Source organism: Manacus candei, unplaced genomic scaffold, assembly GCF_025592945.1.
Source record: "Manacus candei isolate 608988 ecotype Guabito, Panama unplaced genomic scaffold, ASM2559294v1 h1tg000035l, whole genome shotgun sequence".
Lineage (NCBI taxonomy): Eukaryota > Metazoa > Chordata > Aves > Passeriformes > Pipridae > Manacus > Manacus candei.
This window is the reverse complement of record NW_026138083.1, coordinates 6759527-6783491: the sequence shown is the minus strand read 5'-3', so window position 1 is coordinate 6783491 and position 23965 is coordinate 6759527. Positions and strand designations below refer to the sequence as shown.

General features: G+C 40.0%; 1 protein-coding gene across 3 annotated transcripts in view; it reads right to left on the bottom strand.

The window, feature by feature from the left end:
• Positions 1 to 23965, bottom strand: part of MACROD2 (mono-ADP ribosylhydrolase 2) — an 840112-nt gene that overhangs the window by 568109 nt on the left and 248038 nt on the right. For all 3 annotated transcript variants that reach the window (XM_051792687.1, XM_051792686.1, XM_051792688.1), the window contains exon 5: positions 22054 to 22170. In XM_051792687.1, coding sequence (XP_051648647.1) covers positions 22054 to 22170 — 117 coding nt within the window. The remainder of the gene's footprint in view (positions 1 to 22053; positions 22171 to 23965) is intronic.

Below are 23965 nucleotides of genomic sequence, written 5' to 3'. Positions count from 1 at the left end.
GTCCTTGGGCAAAACTGAGCATCCAGACTGGAAGAAAGATACAGATAGACAGAGGGAGAGAGGGAGAGAGGGAGAGATCAACAGGTCCTCTTTAAGTGAGAAATTAATAATGCTGTGTGTAATCATCAACAGAAACCAAGGATAAGTTGCCCCAACCTGCCACATTTAGCAATGGTATCAAAGGCTTATGAGGAACATGTGCTCCCTTTGCAGTGGGGGGAAAAAAAGGATGAAAAAGACAAATACATGAAATGAGGGGGGAAAATGTTACATCTCCTGCCACAGGTACCACAGGTAAACCAAAACAGCAAAACTAGGGATGTATGGATGAACTGGGTGACAGCTGAGGTCCTCCTGCACAGTCCTTGGATTAGTGAGTGCCTGGCACTTTATGCAGCATCCACAGGGCACATGAAACACAGCATTATGTTATCAAAGATACAAATATGGCCAGAACATTGCCAAGCACAACGCCTGGTGTTTCAAGGAAGTAACACAGTTCAGTACATTTGTTTAAACGATGAAAACTCCACCACTCAATGTGCACACAGAGAGCAACAGACTGGCCAAAACACCAACTGGATGAAGGCACAAAGAGTGCTCAGATTAAGAAAAACACCTCTAGAGATGGCAGGTAAAAGTAATAAACCCTCCTGGTGATATCACTGTCTTGCATTTCTCAGCATCTCCGCAGGCAGCGCTGAGTCCTTCCCGTGCAGGTGATGGATGAGTCCATGTGATCCCTGCAGAAGGAATGCTGTCACAGATGCTGGCACAAGGACCTGGGTTGCTGAGCTTAAACTGCAGGAGCTCAGGACATGAGCTCTTGAACTGGCTGGCTGGGCTGAGAGCGTGCCAGCTGAAAACACAGCCATCAGGCAGCTGGAAAACCCATTTCCCTCCGTGGGCTGCTCCTGCCCAGCCTCCAGCAGGCAAAGGGCTCCATGAGCTGACAAAGCCAATTCTGCACAAACCCGAAAGCAAAACATTTGTCTTGTTTTTAAAAAATAGGAGCTGACAGAGGTGTCCATCCACTGGCAGCTCTGACTCTGGAACCTGTGTGTACTTCATTTTTAATGCTGTTTGCACCAAGTAGTTGACAGCACCAGCAATAATCACTGCTCCTGTCGTTCCACAGGCAGCTTTGTGGGATCAGGGTCTGTGATGCTCGTGCTCCCCAGGCACAGATCACGAAAGGAAAAGAAACAACAAACAGGTAAACACAGTCACTACAAAGTTCCAGAAGAAAAATGTGGAGGGCACATTACAATTGAAGATATTTTAACCATTCTTACTTAGCGAAGACAAAATTACTCCAAAAGAGAAACAAGAGACAGCAAATTTATATGCAAATAAAAAGGGGAAATAAGCAGTTGTATACCTGGGTATAAACCTGAAATAAGGCAATGAAACATGGCTGCTTTTTCAATTTTGCTACTGCCGCTGTCAGGTTATTTATCTTCAGGGAAAGAGTTAAAGCCTATTTAACAAAAAATCCTGTGTAACTGGGTGACTGTAAGGATCCTTCTGCTAAAACATCAGAAACATCCAACTACTTGAAGAGCGTACATGCGACAAAAGTCTTATTAGGCAATGAAAAGAATATGTCCTTTTCCCTTCAGCAGGCCTATTTATATGCCTAAAATTAAACACATGCCTAATAATTAAGCGTGATTAGGTTCCAATTACTTCGTTTGTGCTTCTTTAGTGCTTTTTTCATTTCATTTGAGCTGCATCAAAAAGTGAAAACCAGAGATGTGAATGGCTGAGATTGACTGCCATGGGCTTCAGACATATTTCAGCCCACCCTGGAAAATATAAGCTTCCTGTCATGGGCTGTCAGTAAAACTCATGTCTCCCAAACAAAGGTTCTGAGAACAGAGCTTACATGGCACCTTTAGATTTTACATTTTGTTTGACATCTACCATTTGCGAGAAATGGCATTTGATAACCACTTTCCATCCTGTCTGTCCCCATCACCACCACCCCCACCAAACATAATTGCTTTTACTATAAATATCTGACAGTGCTACTGAAAGTAATAGAGTGAGATTTAGAAAGCTCCTGTTGACTGCCTGATAGATTTCACAGAATCACAGAATGGTTTGCGTTTGAAGGGACCTTAAACCTCCTCTAGTTCCAACTTCCCCCTGCCATGGGCAGGGACACCTTCCCCTAGACCAGGTTGCTCAGAGCCCCATCCAGCCTGGCCTTGAACACTTCCAGGGTTGGGGCAACCTGTGCCAGGGCCTCACTACCCTCACAGGGAAGAATTTCTTCCCAACATCTAATCTAACCCTGCCCTCTGTCAGTTTAAAGCCACTCCCCCCTTTTCATGTAGAGCACTACATACCTTCAAGGTTCATCTCAGAAACCCAATATTAACGTCCTTTTTTATCAGTTCCTTACTTGAACATACCCTAAGTTTGGTAGGTACTGTGCATTTGCTAAGCAAGGGAAAAGGAATCAGGTTTGCCTGGGTAAATCCCATTATTTTCTGACTCAAATACACATTAAAGTAGGAAATAACTGAGATGACACACCATCTTAGCTGCTATGGGAAACAACCCTCGATGAAGGTTAGGTTTACTGATTGGACATTAGAAGTGTTCCAAAGCTGCCAATAGTAATAAGCAGGGAGCCTTGACAGCAGAAAAGCAATGGCACACAAAAAAAGCAATCTGGTATTGAGAAGAAACCTGAGCAAATCAAACAGATGTTCATTTTAAAAGAGAAAGATGATTCCAACACCGTTTTAATTTACAGGTATAATTCAGATTATATGTGTTATTCAGAGCACCAAAACCCTTCCAAATTGAAATTGCAGGAATGTTTCGCTACAGAAATCGCTCTGGTTGCATTAAAAGAGGAGATGAGGATCTATATCATTTTTTGTGCTTCTTTTACCACTCAAGTAATTCTGTAAGCTGAGACAACAAATCTAGATAGGAGCTATTCTGAAGACAAGCCTTAAATATCAAAACCAAAAGAGTTTTTTGAATGTGTTCTTTGTAAGTTTGTTGAAGGGAGCAAAAGGCCTGTTCCCAAAAAGCCAACACTTGCTCCTTTGTGCTTCTGGAAAATTGCACCTATATAAAATACATTTTGCTAAACTTGGTGATGAGTAGGATCTCAGTCAGAGGGTCCCACCTTATCCCCAGGATCCTGGGAAAGGAAGAAGTCCTGAAGCAGCACCAGGACTGATGCCTATCTGGTGATTTCTCACATGATTGCACAAAAAGCGCAAGGAGGAGGAAACGCGATTTCACAATCGGTGTCAAAGTTCAGGAGCAGATTCTGGCAACCACAGCCCCAGGAAAAACCACCCTTCCAGCAGTGCCCCTGAGTGGAAGTGGCCCCCTTCCCCCAGGCTATTCCTTCAGAGCCCAGACCGTGTTCCCTGCCTTGTATCCACACCCTGCCCCAGCAGCATCCTCCGATAGGCTCCATGTTCCCAGATGATCCAAGGGGATGAGTTCCAGGAGGAACCAGCCCAGACGTGACAGTAACTTGCCTCTGGAGCACCCGGGACAGCTTGTACCTCTGAGATGCCATTTCCTAACATCAAGAAGTCATTAATCTAAGTTGACTTCCATCAGAGTTTGCCAACAGTTACCACATAATATTATGTTAGGAATTATACATGTTCACTGCACTGGAGATGTGCCTGAGGCATTAACTGTAAATGGTATTTTTCAGCGGGGATGTGGATGTGGGCATGCACACTGGAGCAAGAAAAGCCGTGGCAGTCATGGATTGCACAACGCTTTCCATAAACAGAATCTTCTGTGGAGAGCTTTTCCCCCTGCTGTACTAAAGTTTTCCATGTTTGGCCACAGAAAAAAGTAGAATTGCTCTAAATACTTTGGGAACGAAAGAACTGCACCCACTCCACTGCTGGGGAGAGAAACAGGAGTCTGATTTCCCTGAGTTTGTTCCCATCCAAGATTTCCTTCAACACGTGGTTCTTTCTCTATTTGCATCTTTAATTATTGGTTCTTCCATTCAGAAAATATTAACTGAGGCAAGATGGATAAAGATATCTGAGCAGCAGGAAGCCCTGCTAGTGCTTGGAATCAGCTGGCACATCTGGGGATGGAGGGCTCATCAACTGTCCCACAAAGTGTGGACCTGTTAGGAAAGGCTGGGCAGCAGCTTATGCCCTGCTTCCTGTATTTTGGAGCCTGGAAAGGCACTGAAAATCTGTAGCAGATTAGTGTTATGTAGGTGCGTTAGGAAGAATGGAAGAGCAGCAGTGGCAAAATTCCTAAGTAGGTAAAAATCATGGTAATCAGCCCAAAGCAGTATGAGCTAAATTCAGTGCAGTGGATGAAATCCATTCATGGAACCAATTCCTGCCCTGCCTGTCACTTCAGCTGTTATTTCCCCAGGTAGTGCATAAACCCTGTGATGGCATTTTAAGCAGGGTGATTTCACACTGAAGCATTTCCAGAAGTCCTGTGAGAGATGAGGATCTACTGGGCTGTTTAGATTCGTTATGATCAGGAGGAGGCTTTCTCCAGAAAAGACTCACGACATCAGGGAGACGGGGGAAGCATCAGTCACATGCACAGAGTGAAGTTTTCCCTTTAAAGTTTCCCCAGTCTGACATTATCTGCTTAGGATGAAATATAATCTGTGCTATAATCTGTTTTAAGCAGAAAGAAAACAAAACCCCAAGCACACACGTTAAATTGCTACCAAGAGGAAAATCCATATTATACAGGTGACAGGTTTTTCTAACAAAGCATTTAGAAGAGCAAAACGCAGGAAACACCACTCCAAATACCTGCAGAAAAGGTTAAGGAATATAAAAGGCAAAAGAGGAAGAAATATTAGAACACAACAGCATAAGCTAGGAGCGCAAAGAGTGTTAATTAGTGTATTATAATGACTTCTGACAGCTTCACATAATGCCTTTTCATCAGCATACTGTTTCAATTACGCATTCTCCACTTCCCACATTAAAACAAGCTTCACTATTATTTTTCACCTGCTGCTTCATTATTAGGTTTTAGCCCTTATGTCTTCCAAGACAATAATTTTATTTTCCAGAAGGTGCTCCACTGATTCCCTCAATAAACCCCAGCGAAAACATTCCTCTGCTCTGTGAAAGCCTAAAAGGAGAAGGGAGGGAAATGCTGTAACGTGTTCTGCTTTGCCATCTCCGATACCCCACGATCCTCCATGCTGCACAAAGCCCTGGGTTAGAAGTAAATCAAGCAGTTCAGAGTTGGAGCAGACACCTTAAACCTGGGCTAACTTTCCTCAAATGCTGAAAGAATGATGAAGCCGCTTTTTTTATTTTTTATAAAGTTTGCTATTTTGTTACTGAGAGGGAAATATGTACCTTGTGATCTATTTTTTAAAATGTGTGCCTTGAGGAATCACAAATAAGGAAATCTGAGCTGAATGCATAACTGGGTCTCGATTCTTTCCAATCTTTAAAATGCTAGATTAATTCATTACTGCCAAGGAAATGGGGCACAAAGAAGACTGGAAGCCTGCCTCACTCCTCACTTTCAGGGCCAAGCAGTGCTGCATGATGTCAGGCTGTGTCCTGCAGGACAGGATGGATTAAAGGAGCCCAAATCCATGTCAGATCCCTGCAGTCAGGCACAGGAGCGGGCTCTGACAGCAGAGCTGAGCCATAATAAACGGGTGTCCTCCTACACACACCTCTGAGCTCACTGTGGGGAGAGGCAGGGAGCACGAGGATCGCCTCCAGGAAACAATCTTTCCCATCCCAAACTGCACGGGACACACCCCATATCCAGTCATGGTATGGGTGGAAGAATTTTTTCCATGCGCTCACAGACCACTCTGTTCCAACAGGTCTGGGACATTCTTCCTCTGTGCACTGTTGAAAGGTGCCAAGAAACCTGCAAAGCCAGCTGGGATTTTTAGCAGCGCTCCAGAGGTGCCCAGAGCCTGACAGGATTTGGTGTTGAGGGAACCCCCACGGGCAGAGCAGAGTTAAACAGGGCAAATGATCCCTTACTGACAGCTTACTGCTGGAAGCTTCCATGTTCCCACATCTTCAACCACCTCTCCACTCGTGTCATGGAACAATCGCATCGTGAGAAAGCTCTTGACACAGAGCCACAAAACAGAAACTCCTCAAAATCTTCATGCAGCAACTCATCACCCAGTTACTCCTCTTCCTTTTACATCCCACTGAATTTTAATTTAAGGAAAATGGTGTGGAGGTATGAGGTAACTTTTGGGCCTAAATTCTATTCTTTGGTCAAAGTTCTCAGTTCCTCTTCTCCTCTCCCCTTTCTTTCCCCACCAAATAATGCTTTAAGCCCTTAATTAAAGTTCATATGTCAGGGTGACTCTCCCAGGCAGTGAAAATTCCCACTTGGAGGTTTGACAGCAGCATCTTCCATCAAGCAATGAACCTTTTTTTAAGGCATTTGCATCAAGCTGCAACCTTTTTTTTAAGGCATTTGGATGCTTTTAACAATCATAAACTGTTGGAATGAATTTTCAACCCCAGGAAACTTTTAAGCAAGACCCTTCAGGTTCCACAGTGCCTTTTTTTATTATTAATTTCTTTTTTTAATCCAAATAATTATTTGATGGCCAGACTTTGCCATGTGCCTGGCACCCACACACTCATTCTGCAATCTCTCTGAAAAGGTGTCTAGTAAGATCTTAAATCAGCACTAGAGTGCTTTAGAATTAGTACGTATTAACAGATTTAGGCAATGAAATTTTAAGCTACCGAAGCTTATTATTTTCATCCTCAAAATCTATTCATGTAAGTGCAGTCACCTTTTAATTCAGAGCAGAAGATTTGAGATTTAAATGTAGGTTCACTTGAAGTGAGTTTAGCACACAAAAAGTGACAGGAGTTGGAATACAGCTCTTTTGTGAACTGAAGGAAAAGAAATGAAAGAATAGAAGCAGCAAACAAATTACAAGACCTGTCAACCTTGTTAGATACTGTACTGAGAGCAGTAGGGATGAATGGGGACTTCCCACTTCTATGCCTATCACAAACAAATGAAAATATATGCAAGGTTTTGAAGAAGGTATTTAGGAAGTGACAGATAACTCTTGGGAAGGCACATTGGCTTTCCCTGCTGAGAAAATAACATATCTCAATAACACCACTTTCTTTCAAATTCCTCGGGACAACGATTCACTGAGGGCAATTTTAATTTATTTTGACTATTTACTCTGTGTTGACAATGTGAATTGGTAACTTCACATATTCTCCTGCAGGAAACACTCTGGAACGTGACAGCTCAGGCTGTAAAGAATTAATACCTTCAAAATCATATGTCTCTTAACAAACCATCTTTCTTCCCAGCTCTGGAATCCCAATTCCGGCATTCCAGCTTTGAGTTTGTTTTGTCCAAAAGGAGGCCATTTCATCCCAGGATGTTATTACTTCAGTTATTCTCGAACTACATGCATCAACCATGTTTAGGTAAGCCCAGAAAGAAACAAGGAAAAAAAAAGAAATTGGAAAATTATTTGACTTTCATAAGTTGCTGCCCACCAGAAAGATCTGTGCATCCTTGAGAAATCCCTTCTCTTTAGATTTCCCTTATTTGAAGAATAAGGCCATATGCTACAGGAACATACAGACTCAGTGCTATCCACAATATCAAACCAGATTTATTTAACTCTACAGCAACAATCTTAACAGGAAGGGCACAAGCCAGAGTAAGAAAACCAATCTCTGATGCACAAATACGGATTGTGCCACTGCCACAACCTCACCAATTCCTTTTAAATATCACAGGAAAACTTGCAAACTACATTAAGCTCCCCAAAAGGCTTTATAAGCAAAAATTTCCCTCCACGACTTTGTTTAGGTTTCTGAATTGACACCTTCAACAGAGGGTAAACTGCAAATTCTTAATCATAGAAGTCTCAAACAACAAACATCATTCCTCCTCTCAAGCAAGAAACTACTTTTTTTTTAATTGTTCCATTCCTTTCTCTAAGTAAAAAAAGTACAGTCTACTATTAGCTTGCTATTGTCAAGTAATCTGAAATGTATAGGAATGTAAAATTAAAGCTCTCACAAAACTGACATAAGCTTCAAAAATCATTCCACACGACTGGAAGACTCCTGCTCAGTTTTGTTGTTCTCCAGTCTAGTTAATCTTCTGATATATAAAGGTCATTGTTCCATGTATTTTGCAGGTTTATACTTATGCAGGAATGTGGGAATGGTTGGGTAGGTAACTCCAAAATCAATCCCATTAGGGCAGAAGAAAGAATAGATGCCAGAACTCCTCTCTTACAAAGATAAAATGTAAATGCGCTGCAGAAAGTGAAAACAGCTCCTCAGGGAATTGTTGGAATTGGGCAAAAGAGCAACGCAAAGGTTTGGTTAGTCAAGTAGGAACTTGAAGAGAGAAGAACTGGGAGTGCTTGTGAGAACAGCACAGAGACTCCCACTGACCTTGCGTGAGGATGGAACGTCCATAAAGCAAAAGGAAATAGATAAAAATCTGCACGTATAAAGTATATCCCAGTTTTATTCCTTAAAGGATTGAATAAATTCCACAAGTCTCCAGGAACATAAAGATAAGCTGGCTGCTCATGAAGGGCAGAGCGCTATCAGCTTTCAAACCAACTCCACTGAGCTTAGGAAGGACTTCAGGGGGAAATGGTGTTTAATAACATCTCTGGCTGCTCCTAAAACACAGAGCCACCTAAATGGGAGCCATAATTTAACCTTCGTCCCTGCAGAATGTTGTTCTCAAGAAAACACTTCAAAATGAAGAAGGAAAACCAATTTACTCTCTTTCTTAGCTTGTTAGTTAAGACTGAATTCTCCATGTGCTACAATTAAGTTCTGAATGCATTAAGTATGACTGATATTCAGGGGGGAAACCAGCAGGAAATATTACTGATCTGCCTTAATTTCTTTAATTTTCAAAATCTTTAATACAAGAAAATACAAAAATGCTAAGGGTGTTCAGCTGGAAGAGGAAATTAGAATGATAAATATATCACAGCGTCTTTAATCCAAATATTTTTCTTTAAAATAAATTCCACTTTCAAGCTTCATTTACAATCTCATTTGCACAAAGTTGCCAATCCTGATTAGCCCGAATGAACTCCCTAAACATGAAGGTGAAATCTCCCAGACAGTGATACAGCAAGAGATTAGAACACGTGCAGACATCCACTGTGCCACAGGAGACTTTCTTTTTCCTTGGAATTACCCTCAAATGAACACCTTCAAACATAAATACACCAAAGAGGGGATCTCACAAGCTGTGGTTACATGGAAACTTCACATTTTAGAGCTGAAGAAATGCATTCTGTGTCAGACCAAAAGCTGAGAAACAGAGCATCTTTAGCTTTCAAAAACAATGATCCTTTAAAAAAGGGAGAAAAGCATGATTTTTAAAGAAGTCTCAAGACATTTTTAATAGGAATTAGTCAGGAGTGATGTTGCAGTAGGCAAGATAAAGAAATATTGGCTCAGCCCACCAGTGGAGCACATAATTCCACATGAAGATGCAAAACACAACCATCTGAAAAGCCACAGTTTCTTTAAAAAAACTTTAACAACTGATAATTTTAAAGATACAATGTATATTATGAGCTGAAACTCGGGTCATGAAAGTAAGAAAGTAAGAAATCCTTAATAAAGGAGGATTTTCCCACCCCACAAATCATCACACGCCATCTATTCCAGTTGATTATGGCATTTATTTGGTCAAGTATTCACAAGTTAAAACTCTGTGTGTTTAATCATAGTCTGGCCTGTTATAAAGCATTATGTCTTCAGAGTTTATTTGATCAGGAGGCAAGCTTAGACTAGTTCTTGCAACTTTTGAGAAATTGCAGCTAACCATTTCTCAATATCTGATAGGCAGGAAGCAGAAGAAATGCATTTTAAGATGGGTATGGTTTGATCAACGATATAGAAGGAACATTTCCACAGCTGTGATTGGTAAAAATAAAGGGGCATTCCCTGTATCTGTGGAAGAGAAAATGGCACATAGAACACCTGATGAAATGCCAATCATCTTTAAATGCATATATTAAAACAAGTTGCAAAACTGAGATGGAAAATAAATTATCCATGACAAGACACAATAATAATATGGAGAGATCACCACTAAAAGCAACTGCCCAAGAAAAAGGGAGGGAAGTTTGAAGAAGCAGAGGAATGCAGAGGTAGAAGAGGGATAATACACTTGCCAGGAGAAGCATTTAAAGCAGAGACTCTGCAGTTAATTGAACACTGTTAATTGTACACCTGCCATTTGATCAGTTTGGAGGCTAAAGGTGCAGGATGTAATGGATGCTGGGCTTGGAGCCAAATCACAGCTCCTGCTGTTGAACATCCAGCTACTGTAAGCCAGTGGGGTGCTTTTATGTTTTAAAACACTGGTAGGTAAATACATTGTTTACCAAACACAACAGCATGTCTCCCCTACGATTTCTCCAATCAAACACAAAATAAATCAAAGGAGCTTTAGCACTGGTTTGTATTAAGGATAGTCTGGAGGTAACAGGCCCACCTTCAAAGAAAAACACATTGAGTTCCTCTGCCATGGGAGATGCGTTTGGCTGGCTGGATAACATGGAAAAGTGAGGAGAAGTGTGGGAGAAGAGCAAATGTGTACTGCACATGTGGCCAGAAAGGGCACTATCAAGAGGTGACCACCTTGGAGCCATTTCAGAGCAGGGCTTGGTGCAACTGGCCCTGCCCAAAGCTTTCCCAAACTTAAAGCCATTGAATTCCCTCCCATAAAATACTGGGCAGATTAGGAAACAATTCATTCACCCTACTGAGAAACATAAAATCTCAGGCTGCTGGAAAAACACAAGACAGGGACTCACCACAGCTGTGTCTAATATGAATGGCCATTTATTTAATAAAATAGGACTCCTACGAGGAAGCAGATTAGATAATGGGTTACAGAGCCATTGCCTACACACTCCTACTTCAAATCCAACACTGAATAGCAGTGACAGAACATTATCCCCAACTGATGCTGGTTCAATGGTACCTGAAGTGCTCTGATACCCTCTGATATCTGGGTAAGTTACTTCGGCACAAAAGTCATGTCCACGGTTGGAATTAATTCAAAGAATGTTTTTTACGCACAGAAAATGCTTAAGAATCTTAAAAATTATGTTCCTTTCCTATTAAAAGATAATCGACTTAAATCAGATTGGGAAACTTTCTCCTTCCCATTGCTGTCATGCCGACCCACATGTGGGTTCCCACACATTGCGGGGGTGGTTTTTATTTGTAAACAAGCACTTCAAATCTGTGTCCCTGCAGGCAGGAGCACAGCTCAGGGCTGCTTGGGAGGAGAGGAGCAGCAGTGGAAGGAGCTCTGCAGCTACAATTTCTTCCTAAGCCACAGCCAGACACGACACACCAAAGAGCATCACAGCGTGTGAAGAAGGCCCAACTCCCCCAAGCTCTTGGGTGTATGAGGTGAAAGATTGTTCCACCTTAGAGGATTTCCTTTCAGAACATGCTGTGCCCACCATACAGGGGATTTAGTCATTCGTGCTGCCCTGATTTCTGAGTCGTGGTCATTGGGCCTCTAAAATAGTGCTACTGAAAAGAAAAAACAAAAAACACCAAAGTTCTCTCTCATTTTCAGCCTCACCTTCTGTGTATGATCACAAGGGATTCTCTGACCCATGAACTAACTGCTCTTTTGGACAAAACCATCTGGTAGGAAAGCTAAACAAAGTATTGTCTAAAATCAACAACAAGAAGATAGGGGGAAAAAACCCCGAGATGAAATCTACTGTGCTTTTAGAGATCTTCAAGTGTTAGAAATTACATTAATTTGACAATTAAAAACAGAATTTAGATGGAGAAAAACCCAGATACCCTCAAAATTAAAGTTCCATATGGAAGAAAGGACTCATGGATCTGTAGCTGCAATAGGACATCCAAGTATCTGTAAGACCCAGAGACCTCCAACACGGATCTTCTGCCTCTTCTCTGAGGCCTTGGAACTCCCCAGGGGGGAAAACCTATATAATACAAGTTTTCTTTACTTCTACCCTAATTTTTGCCATGCTAACACAGTGGCAATCCCTATCAGTAATAAATATGTTTTAGCAATAAATCACAACAAGAGGGGAGTTTTCATGTCCTTGAGAAAACAAGCAGTGAGGAGGGATCTGGCAGTTGGGAAGGTAGTTTTATCCTTCAGTTGTGGCCAAATGCTCAAAGCCAAAACTCACTCTCTGAAGTTGCCTCTCTTTGCCAAGTGTAAGACTGTGATTTAAAGCAACTTGTTTTCCATATCTGTTTATGTTCCACTCTCTAAAGGGAAAGAAATCCAACAATATTTATAGCTTCCCAGTCAATTTTGCATGAACTTCACTTTCAGCTTCTCATGAACAGGGTTGTGTTGCAACAAATTAATTTTAAATGAACAGACTTCCCTGGGGCCACTTCTGCTTCATTTTGTAGAAAAAAAAAAAAAAAAGGTTGTTTTAAACTAGATTACACCTCTGACAGGATTATACCCGACACAAATGCAATCTTTTACTTGAATGAATTGTAATTTTCAGAACTGTGGGCTTTCAGAGTGTATTATATGACATTATTTTGCTGTCCATGACACCTCCCAAAATTTCAAGGCTTTCTTCCCCCACCCCTGCATCACTTACAACATGTGTGGAGCCTCCCCAGTTCTACTGGAGGATTAAAATCGAATAATGCAGCTGTTAAAACAAAAAGCTTCAACAGAAATCGTTTCCTCCATTGTGTTCATGGGTACTTTAAGCAGTTTACAGCCTTGTCTTGATGACCTGCTGTTTACAGGCTACAAGTCATTTCAACAATATTCTTATTGTATTCTTACTTTCTCAGAACCAATCCCCATGTTTTAATTCTAATGCAAACACTGCATAAAGTCACACTGAAATAAATGTGATCCAGACAGACAGACATGTAATCAGATATCAAAGGAGTTATTTTTAGCACTGCAAAGCATTTCTCATTTATGTGTTTATTTATTTATAAGCCTTGGAAATCTACCAGTTATTTTTATTGAAAAACTTAGCATACTTAGAAGTGTGCAAGCATGTCTCACACACATCCTTTTTGCCACATTGAAATATTAAAATGGTCAAACTTTTCTCTGTCCATCTCTCTGATACATCACTAGAAAATAGAAGAATTCAGACCACTGTGCCTGAGGTTAAAGGGAATTCAATGTAACTCCTTCCCTGAGGAACCAGAAGAGAGATTTGTAGCATGACAAAGAGTTAAGAAAGAGTACAAAATTAGATGTAATTCAAAGTTGGTGACAGTTGTTTAATTAACACTTTCTTCTGGCTTCTTACTGCATAAATTATATTATACTCACCTACAAACCAACATGTGGGCAGAAAGAGCCATAAAAAGTTTACCCTGAGAGTATTACATATTTCATGAATACACTCTCCTCCTAAACCTGGCCCTACAAGTACTATCAGTCACTCTGAATACTGCTGGGGCTTTTTAGGCATGGTTTAAGTTTTCTGTTAACATTCCAAGACATCCAAAAAGGTGTAAAGCCCAGCTCAGAGTGACTGCTGTGCCCCTTAGATGATGTACTTTCAAGTTCCTCTGTATTCCCAACAGTGGAACTTCAGTTCTAGTCCAGTGAGCTGAGAACCCCGTGCTGCAACCACTAAAAACTTCTCCAAGTGTTCTGTAAATGGCCAAAAATCAACAACACACAGAACCTATTTTTCCTTAACAGCCAATTAACCTAAAAGATATTGCCATCTACTCAGAAGGGAATAAATGCTAGAAGAGTTTCAAGCCAGACAATGGTGTAAATAATCTGCAACCCTGAGTAGCTTGTACAGAGAAAATATAAACACACATAGAGATAAATAGATGTAGAGCTACAGATATATAGTGATGTAAATTTAACCCCTCCATCACTTGGTTTTCTTTTTTTTTAATGTTTGGAAAAGGTTCAAGATCACTGAATCAAGATCAAGACTCTTCACAAACATTGCTGAAAACTCACAAATACCAAAAACTGAAGGAATGAATCCGAGAATTTTAAGAAATGAAAAAAATAAACCCTGACCTATGTTCTTCAACTTGTATGAAATGTTTCAAACAAAACTAAAAAAAAATTAAAAGTCTGAGTGTGAAGGCAGTGTTAAGAAAAAAGGGATGCTATCAGAAATCTAAAATAAAGAGGGAACTAAACTCTAGTGCTGCACATCAACAAAAATCCAGGTGATTTTGAGCCCCATTCTTCAAAGCAAAACATCTTGAATGATGTTATCCTTTCACCAGCAGTGAAACAGCATCTTCAGCATATAGAAGAATATAAATTTTATTTCTTTTCACTATCTGGTTAATCGGTATTTAGATTCTTTCCTATGGGCAATTAAAGCATTATTTACACCCTACGGTCTCACACCTGATGTCTTTTTCCTGGAGAGATATGTTTCAAATGTTTGACCTCAGTTTTTACAAAAAAACCCCATGTTTTGGTCCGTGTACTTAGTTTATGTGCAACAGCCACAAATATTCATCTGCTGGGTAAAACAAAGATATTTTTAAACCATGTAACATAACCTTCCCATCTATCCATTTTAGGCTGGCCTAAAAAAGTTATACTACAGGTAAAGAACTCTCACTTTTCATCCGTGTGATTCTTTCAAAATATATCCAGAAAAAGAAAAACGAAATAAAAATATAAAATTAAAATTAATAAAACCTCAAGTGAACAGCGAGGTTTGTGGGTGAGTGAAGGAGAACTCAAAAAAAATCATAGCACCTTTCACATTCATACTACTCCTTCTGCTTTATTTCAAAGTAGTAGAAAGAAAATGTTCTTATTTATTACTTATGATCTGATTATTTCCATTTGCAAATAATTCATCATATTTTTGGCTAAGTAATGTGCGGATTCAGCACAAAAAGGAACCCCGTTCTTTGCTTGCAAGAAAGAAAATTGGGCTGTACATTTCTAAAACATTCCAGCTACAATCACATAATTATTATTAATCTGAAGAAATGATATGAAGTTAATGACCTCCAACAGGTTCCAATTTTAAACCTTTTTCCTACCCTAGGGAGATGGAAGATCAGCAGTTAGTGCTCCAATTCAAGCCCCAAGCCTGGGCCAACACATTTCCTAAGCTAAATCCAGGTTTGGGAGACAGGCTGCATATTTTTCAGAGACTAAAACAGCATAAATCACAGAGTGCCAACACACTATGAGGTTAATGTTCTGTTTTACTACAGTAAGCAATTTCTATCACCATTTAAAATGAGACAAGCAAAATTCAGGCAGACAAAATCTCATGCATCAAAGAATAATTTTCAAGTACTGAGTGTTGGCTTTGGCTTCTGAGGAAACGTATTAGAGTGGGAGCAGCAGCAACCACTGCAGTTAAAGGAGCATAAACATCTCCATTACATCCCATTCTAACCCCTTCTCCTTGTCAGCTGACTGTAGTGATGAGAATTTTGTTTATTTTCATTCCATGCATCAGACATTTTATTATTATTCTTATTATTTGAGTAAAAAGGACCAACTATATCCAAGTATGGAGGAAATCAAATATATGAGCCTTAAGGGGCACAACACCCTGCTCCAGTGCCAACATACCTGAGGAATGACTCTCCACCAGTGTGGAAAGGCATATTCCAGCACAAATTATTTTGCACCAAATTAGGAGAGGTTTTAAATAGCACCTTACACATAAATTAGTCATTAGGAAAGTGTTTACACCTTGTGTTTTCACTCTCTGTTCCATCGAGGGGGTTTCCAGCGTGCTGGATGCCGACGCCAGGGATCTGTGGCACCAAACCCCGCGGGCTGCTGTGCCCAACAACCCCCCCTGCAAACTCAGCTCTGTGACTGCTTTCAGTAACACCAACAATTAGACCTTTGCAGAAACGACAGATATCCAGAATTACAGAAAGAATGCCATGGAGAGAAATTCACGGTACCAGGTTTCCACCGCCTGCCATTACAGCGCATTAACACACACGTGACACGCCCCTGGTGCACCCAGTTACTGAGCAAATGGTTCAGCCCTCCTCTAAAAGTTCTCTGGGCCCACTTCTTGCCCTGGAGTTCAGGGTTCAGACCGCAACAAGTGATGCCCAGAAGAGGAGGATCGATAGTAAAACATTTCCTTCAGCCACAACACAGACATTTGTAATGGAACAATTGGATGTGGAAAGGCAGCTTCCAGCAGTGCCTGCCAGGATTTGGCCACAGCACAGGGCACTGACAAACACACATGGGGGTCCATTCACAAATTAAAATTTAAAGAATCCATCCATTAAAAAAATGTGCCTGAGCTTGGCTCAAACCCAAGGACAAAGACCACATACTCTTGTGAGGGAAGGTTCTTGCGGATTCATAACCACTGGGAGCTACAGCACTTGCCCCTTTTCTGCCCAACTGATGACAGACCCTGAGCAGACTTGGAAGAGGAGGAGATGTTTGAACTTATTTAGCTGGAGTTGATAAATGCATTCCCCATCATCCCCATGAGTCCTCTTCTCCCTTCCTGTATGTGTGGGGGATGTGGGGGTGTATGTAAGGGTGAGACAAGCCATAAAGCTTTACAATACCCATAAAACCCTCTCTAAAATCTAAGCAGGTTTTAGACCAAAGAAATAATCATTAATATTTCCCTTCCAACACATTTACAGCATATGCAATGGATGTGAGTGCTCATGGTGAATATAGCAGGTCATTAAGAAGACTGGAGCCAATTAGATCAAATTAAAACACAATAAAGACATGACTGCACTTATTTTCAAAATAGTCATAAAATATATAACATGAGCTTATTAAAAAAAACATCTTTGAAACCTAGACACTACTCAGAAGAAAAACATAAATATGTGGTAAGTGGTTTTGTTAACCATATAGAAAACCTTTCCCAAAGGAATCTGAACAGCAAAAATATCGCTCAAGAAAAAGGGGTCCCGGGCCTTTGATTAGTGTTAACTTGCTTTGCTTAATTTTCAAATTAGTTTTAAATATTTAAGCAATGATAAAGATTTAAAGGAATGGCAAAAAGTGCTGCTTAAGGAAATACCTATCCAGAGTTTTTCCAGCTATGTTTTTTTTTTTCCAGGAGGTGTCACCCAGCCTGGGCACACTGTGACAATAACGTGATGCTATTCAGCTCAGATAAAGAGTAGAAAGACATCCCTCCTGGAAAACCTTCATAACATTTATGAGTTCATGTTCTATTAATGATTGTGTCCCCTTGGGCTTATCAGCAGCCTTTTTTCAACTGAAATTTGATCAAATTTAGTCTGGTTATGCATGAGCTGTGGGAGAAGATCGAGGATCTTGACTAGCTGGGAGTTAGTAGCCAAGTTAGTAGTCTCTAAGCAATCCTGTCTTGTCCACATATTGTTCACTTTTAATATCTCCCTTTCCAATTTCCAAACATATTTACCAATTCCCAGACCTACCTATTCCCAGAATAAATAGGGAGGTATCAAAATGAACAACCATCAGAACCACACAAAAGAAAACAATTCTCCAACTCTTGTATATCAGAAGTTTAGTATCATTTGAAACAAAATTCATGTATTATTTTATAAACCAAAGTTATAAAAGTAAGTAAACAAACAAAGCTCTTTGTGAAATCCTGGAAATTTGAATAATAGCCTTGAACATTATGCCCCATTTTTCCAACTGGTCAGTTTTTGAGTTCCATTTCTGCACAATCAACCCTTTAATTACAGCTCTCTGACCAATCTCCAAGAAAATAAGGAGAGATTTAAAAATCACTACCCTTGCAGCCTTACTTTAAAATAATACCCTGTAAATATTCATCTTTTAAATACTGGAAATTATGTCTATGTAACTGAAGCACACTTTTTAATCTCTACTTTCTAATCTCCACTTTTTAATCTGATTAAACAAATTTGAAAGCTGATTCCTCCTACTGTGTTTAATACTAGCACTCCTCCTAACTACTTATTTCCCAGCAGGAACTGTCTCTGAGAGCACATTCACATTATTACTCCAGGCTGATCTACACAGTGACTTTGGACCAGAAGACTTGCTATATATGGTATTTACTCAGGGACAGTGCTTAAAGCACTAAAAATATCAAGCAAACAGAAAAAATTATTCGAAATATTACAGATTTATTAAGAACATAAACCACCGCATTAGAAAGTGCCCAGCATTTCCAGCAAGGCATCTCCACTGCAAGTCCACCTTTCAGATTTACTGATAGTTGGTTCTATCCCATACTAGAGGCTGTAAGATTTTATTTTCCTAGTTTAGGGGGTTTATTATCAAATTTTTTTTTTTTCAGAAAAAGAAAGAAACTGTTACTAGACTCAGTAACAATAGGGAAAAAAAAGTTAGTTTGGGGGCCCTTTCCTGCCAAGGTCAGGGTGCCACTTACCTGTGCTGGTTTTCAGTTGGGTTTAAGGCTGTTAAATACCAGGCAGGATGGGACTTTATTCTCTAATGTGTTCTGACAGGGTCCTTTTTTATAGTGAAACCTCTGCAAGCAGATAACAAGCCACAGGGTTGTTATGGACCCCTCATTCCAGCCATAAACACAATTTACATCCAGACCATTTTCTGCCAGTGGAGCCAACTGAGACTATTAATCAAATGAGAAAGAAAACAAGCATTTGTGGAGCTTTAAAACAGATACTGTTCATCTGTTATTTAAAGTATGACAGTATCAGAGCACTGCTCAATGTTTGAGGATCAGTTGAACAATATTTAGAATGAACCGTCCTTTAAAAGGAACAACAATATGAAGTACAGAAGTTAAATAATTGATGATGGGTCTGGGACAGCATTAAAGGAAACCATCTCAGAGTAAAGGCACTGCCTTTTTCAGCCCTCCTGAGCACTGTGGAAACTTGGGTGCCTGCAAAGGTGTTTGCTGAAAAACAACAATAGATGACATCAACCAAATTATGGATTCAGCAAATAACTCTGGTGGCATTTGGGGGGGCTTTGTGTAGGCTTTTGCAGCACGGGAGGCAGATGGTGATTACACTGACTGCTGCAAAACTGTACAGAATGTTACATTAACTGGTAATGAGAAAATTCTATTTCACTTCATTTCTATTTTCAAACACACTACTTTTTGGCATTAAAAAAAAAAAAAGTGCGTATGTTGAAAAGTTCATAAAGCAACATCTCCAGGCTGTAAACATGTTAGTCTTGGTCTGTTCACATTATTAGAATAAAGAGCTGAGGAAAAGTATTTCACAAACTGATCTCAGAGACACCAAGAAGAAATCACAGAAAGTCAGCCTATACATTTACATTACTCAGTTAGATATTATTTTTCAATCAGATATTATTTTTCAATTTTTCCACCGTGAAGACATTATTTGTCAGACCTGCTCTTACTTAAACTAAGTAAATACAGCAAAGTATTCCATAAAAATACAATAGATCATAAAGGAGATTGCCACCGTGGGTTTTATTTACCAACTACCACCTTCCTAGCAAAGCACACCTTCCCTTCAGTGCCAAATTTAATTCCAGCTTCCTCCAAGTTTTCTACAAAGCAAAGCAATATGCTACATGAACTTTGAATGCTAAATCTTCTTTAATATGGAGTCCTGAGCTGAAGCCCAAGTCCTGCATCCTGCAGCACACACAGGCTGCTCCATCCCAGAGCAGCTTTGCTGAATTCAGCAAGCTGTTTCCAAGCAAAGCATTTCGAGACCGAGAACTTGAGAGGGGAAAATCCCAGGGGCAGGAAACAGAATTGTAACATTTGCAATTCTGTTAAATAACAGAAGAAATCCCCAACAATTCATCAAATGAAATGCATTTCATATTTGCTATAATTGTTTATCCAAGCACAGTCACGAGAAGAGCAGATACAACAGAATAAACCGTTTACTACTCAGAATGTTAATGAATTATTGTAGTTGGTCTCCTGTACACAAAGAGAGAAATGGAAAGCAAACTCCTTGTGAAAGCTGGAAGTTACCAGTCAACCATAACCCTCAGCCAGTTGCCGGCTGACAACATTCCCCCACGGTGGATTGGGATGGGGAAGTCCAGACCCCCCATCACGGTGCTGGTCTCCTCACAAAAGCCAAACGTAAAACAGCTTCCACAGTTAAACTGTCCTGCTCTTAACACAAAGTGACAGAGAGTGACTGAAGACATCCAGTGGCTTTATAGCTCTCTAAAATATCAAACCAGAGTCTTGATTGTTTGATCGCTCTCAGATGAATGGTATAAAAGGTACAATGATTCCATGAGCCTACAACCTAAAGCTTCTAAAGGGAAAGGGAAAAGAAAACAACAGTTGGTGAACACAAATATGTTTTAAGGAGAAAAGTAAAGAAATCAAGAGTTTTTCATTCTCAGCCTTTGCATGCAAACTGGATGTTTCCCTCCCCAGACCTTTCCCCCTCTCATGTTGATGCACAATCAAATACAATCAGATGTGGCTTTGATGCAATTTCAATTTCTAATAATACTGATTAAGCAGAATATTGACTTTTCTCCACGTCTGGTTACAGGTTTTGTTTTCACCTTCAGGTGATAATGGGGTTTCTCATTTTTTTGTTTGTTATTCCTACATGAGGAACAAAAATTTTCCTACAGCCTTCAAACAGGAGCAAACTTAAGCAACCCCTTGAACTGCTATAAAATCCGAAGGGAGGTCACACCTCAGACATGACCTTTCCTCTTCTAACACACATCAAGTGCTTTATTATCTTTGTTATCCCACTAAAATACATGGGAGGAATTATGCACCTGTGGATGGGCAGCTTTTCTGCCCTTCCCAAGATATTATTTTGTATAAGAGGAAGAATTAAATATCAAAAATCTCCTGTACAGCAAATTACAATGCGTTATTCAACAATTCTATCCCTTTTATGGGAATCTGGTAAAGATTTGGGCCATACATAAATCCAACCTAACACTGAATCTTCCTCCAAAATTTCCCTGACCTCTGGTCAAATTAACCTTTCATAAATAACCATTAACATGTGGTAAAACTACATATAAAGTAAACCAAAGCTTTTCTGTACAGAGAAATTCCCACTGTCAAGGAAAAAACTGGAAGCTCTTGTTATCATCATCATAGAAGGTGCAAAAAAATGACTGGGAACACAGTTTTCTTGTGACATTAAGAGCCACAGAAACCTAAAGGGAACCTGATTGTGCAGTGAGCTTTTGGTTTTCCATCACAAATCAGAGAGATTTAAATGTTTTTGAGTGAGACATGATCCTGCTGCAACCTGTATACAAAAAAAAAGAGCCTGAATTCTAGTTATAACTAGATTTTACATATATATATATATTGCTGTTTGCAACGGTTTCTTGGTACTTTTATCTTCATATCTTAATATACTATTCTGTAAGATCCTAAATTGCAAAGATTTCCCACTTTTTATTCTCGCTGGCTGACCAATGTGCTGTCAACCCAAAAGTGTTTTCCAAGACAAGCTCAACATCCACACAACGCGGTCAAACCACCGACTTCCTACTTGAAACAGGACTGGAATTCTGACAATTCCACTTTCAAAGCGCAAAAACATCCCAGCACAGAGCTGCACTCTGTTGAAAGCTGAAGTGTGACAGATGCCTTTGCACTAATTGCCAATCAGATGCCACGCAGCAGCTGAAAACACAATGCATGACTTTTATCTCCTGGGCTCTCAAAGTATTCCCGATCAAGGAGTCTGCACGAGGAATATGAAATATGCAGCATTTCCAAAAGCTGTCTCCGCGCAGCTTAAATATGATAATGCATATTTTGTTCATACTTCATAGAGCATTTCCAATCCTTTATTATGCATATGAACGGATATGTTTTAGCTTGCAAAGAGAAAAACAAACATGAAAGAAACGCTTTATATTTCAGAGACATGGAGGTTTCCATCGGATAACGCAGGTGAAATAATCGCTTAGAAAGGCCTGGATCGCTTTGTGGGGAAGAACATCATTACAGAACATGCTTAATTAAGTCCCCCTGCTAATTCTGTCAAATGAATACCTTGTTGAATTAGACCAGAGGGAAATGGAGGCTGCGCACCAGCAGCACGTGTTGAGAAGGAAAACTCTGAGGAAAGGCTGACTTACATTTGGCGGGCAGGTCGTACCCACAGGTGATTTTGGCCTGTCCAGTCTCACACCCACTCAGGTTCCGACACTCAGCAACCAAGCAGGGTCCAGCAGCTCTGTGTATGCAGCCATCCACTGTAAAAAAACCCAAAAAAAACGCGGTCAAGAAACCCCAGTTCTTACATTTCCCTCACATAGATCATCACAAACATTTACTGCCCATTTTCACATCCACAGACCCACCGATCTGCAGGTCGACATCCAAATATATATTATTTTTTTTCAGTCTGTCTGTTTTTCAAAAACATAATATTAGTCAACTTGTTGCTAATTGGAAAGAAAACATCCAGAAAAGGTAAAGCAGAATAAAAATTTCAGTGTTAGAAAAGGGGTTTATTCAAGGCTCTAAGAAATTCTCAGTACAAATTATGAAAACAAGTGTGATCCCCATCTCTTTTACTACACACCTCTGATACTTCTACAATTGTGCAAATCATTTAATGATGCTGTCCCACTAATGCCTTATACAAAAATTCCAAGAAATAATGCTTATGGGTTTGAAATATTTAAAAAAACCCTAATGTTGACCTTTTTTCCTTTTCACACTTTTTTTTTAAATTTTGCATTATTCATGCAACACTTTGGAGTTAATTAAAAAATAATTACTAAAGGTTGCGATTGCAGCTAAGTATGCAAGAAAATTAGTAGAGTGCATAGATCTTATTACCCTCAGGAGCCAGCAAAAGAATAAACCAAGGCTGCTGGCACAGCAATTCTGCCCTCTCAACATGCAATCCAAGAAATCATTTACTGTAATTATAGCAAAAAAGTTTGAGAAACAGGATACAAAATAATAAGGAAATTGTTTATGCATGAACATATTAACTACAGCAGGGCCCTAATTCAGCAGCAACGACGGAGTTCAACTGGGAGAAATAATCATCATATAAATTACAATATCCACTCAAAAAGGTTGAGCTCAGGTATAAAGGCTGAACAAATACTTATGGAGAAAAGAAAGATTCTGGATGTGTATCATTCTATATTTATTTCAGATTTTCTTTCAGGTTTTACCAGTTCAAAGTTAAAGCAGAACCCAAGAGCTTATTGGAAGCAGTTAAACCAGAACAGGGTTGAAAAGCCAGGTGTGGATGGGCTTCCAAGACATGCACAGCATAAACTGTAGATCTGGGCTCAGATTTGGGTAATCCAAGGGTTGGGTACTCAGCATCCCTACTGAGCACTCACTGCCCACCGGGATACAGCGGAGCAGGAAAAGCCCTTACTGCAGGATGGTTTTTGAAGCTGCAATGGAAACGACGAGCGGCCTTCCTGTATCAAAGGCACAGCTGGCTTTGTAAAGTGTTGAGTGTTTCCTGAAGCCACACATCTCAAGTGGAGAGGCAGAAAACATCTTCAAATGGATGAAACATTCTTCTACTGAGTGTTAAAATCCTGACTGCCTTTTCTAAAGAGTTCTGTGCCAGACCTGACGTTCAGGTGACCAAGTCAAATTGGATAAGCAGCTCCTGGTACTCCATCCTCACCCTGGCCACAGTGCCACTGATTTTCAAACTGTCATTTTGAAATACTTTATATTAGACAGAAAGATAATGAAGAATCATGTGATGTTGCACTTTCAGTGGAGTTTTCTAAAACTTTCTTACTGAAAAGAACATGGATGCCAAGCCACCAGCTGTGAGCGTGTTGTGCACTCCCTATCTCTTCTTGCTCTGCCTTAGCTGAACTTGGTTTTAACTTACCCAAAATCTCTGCTCAAGAGACTCTAAGATGCTAATGCAAGAGTAATATTTTGTAACCTCGAGGGGAAAAAAGAACGTTTGAAATCCCTCCTGTGCTCACAACATCCGATTTAATTATTTTCACTTAATTACTAAATGCTTTCCCAAACCTGTATGCACTGAAACCA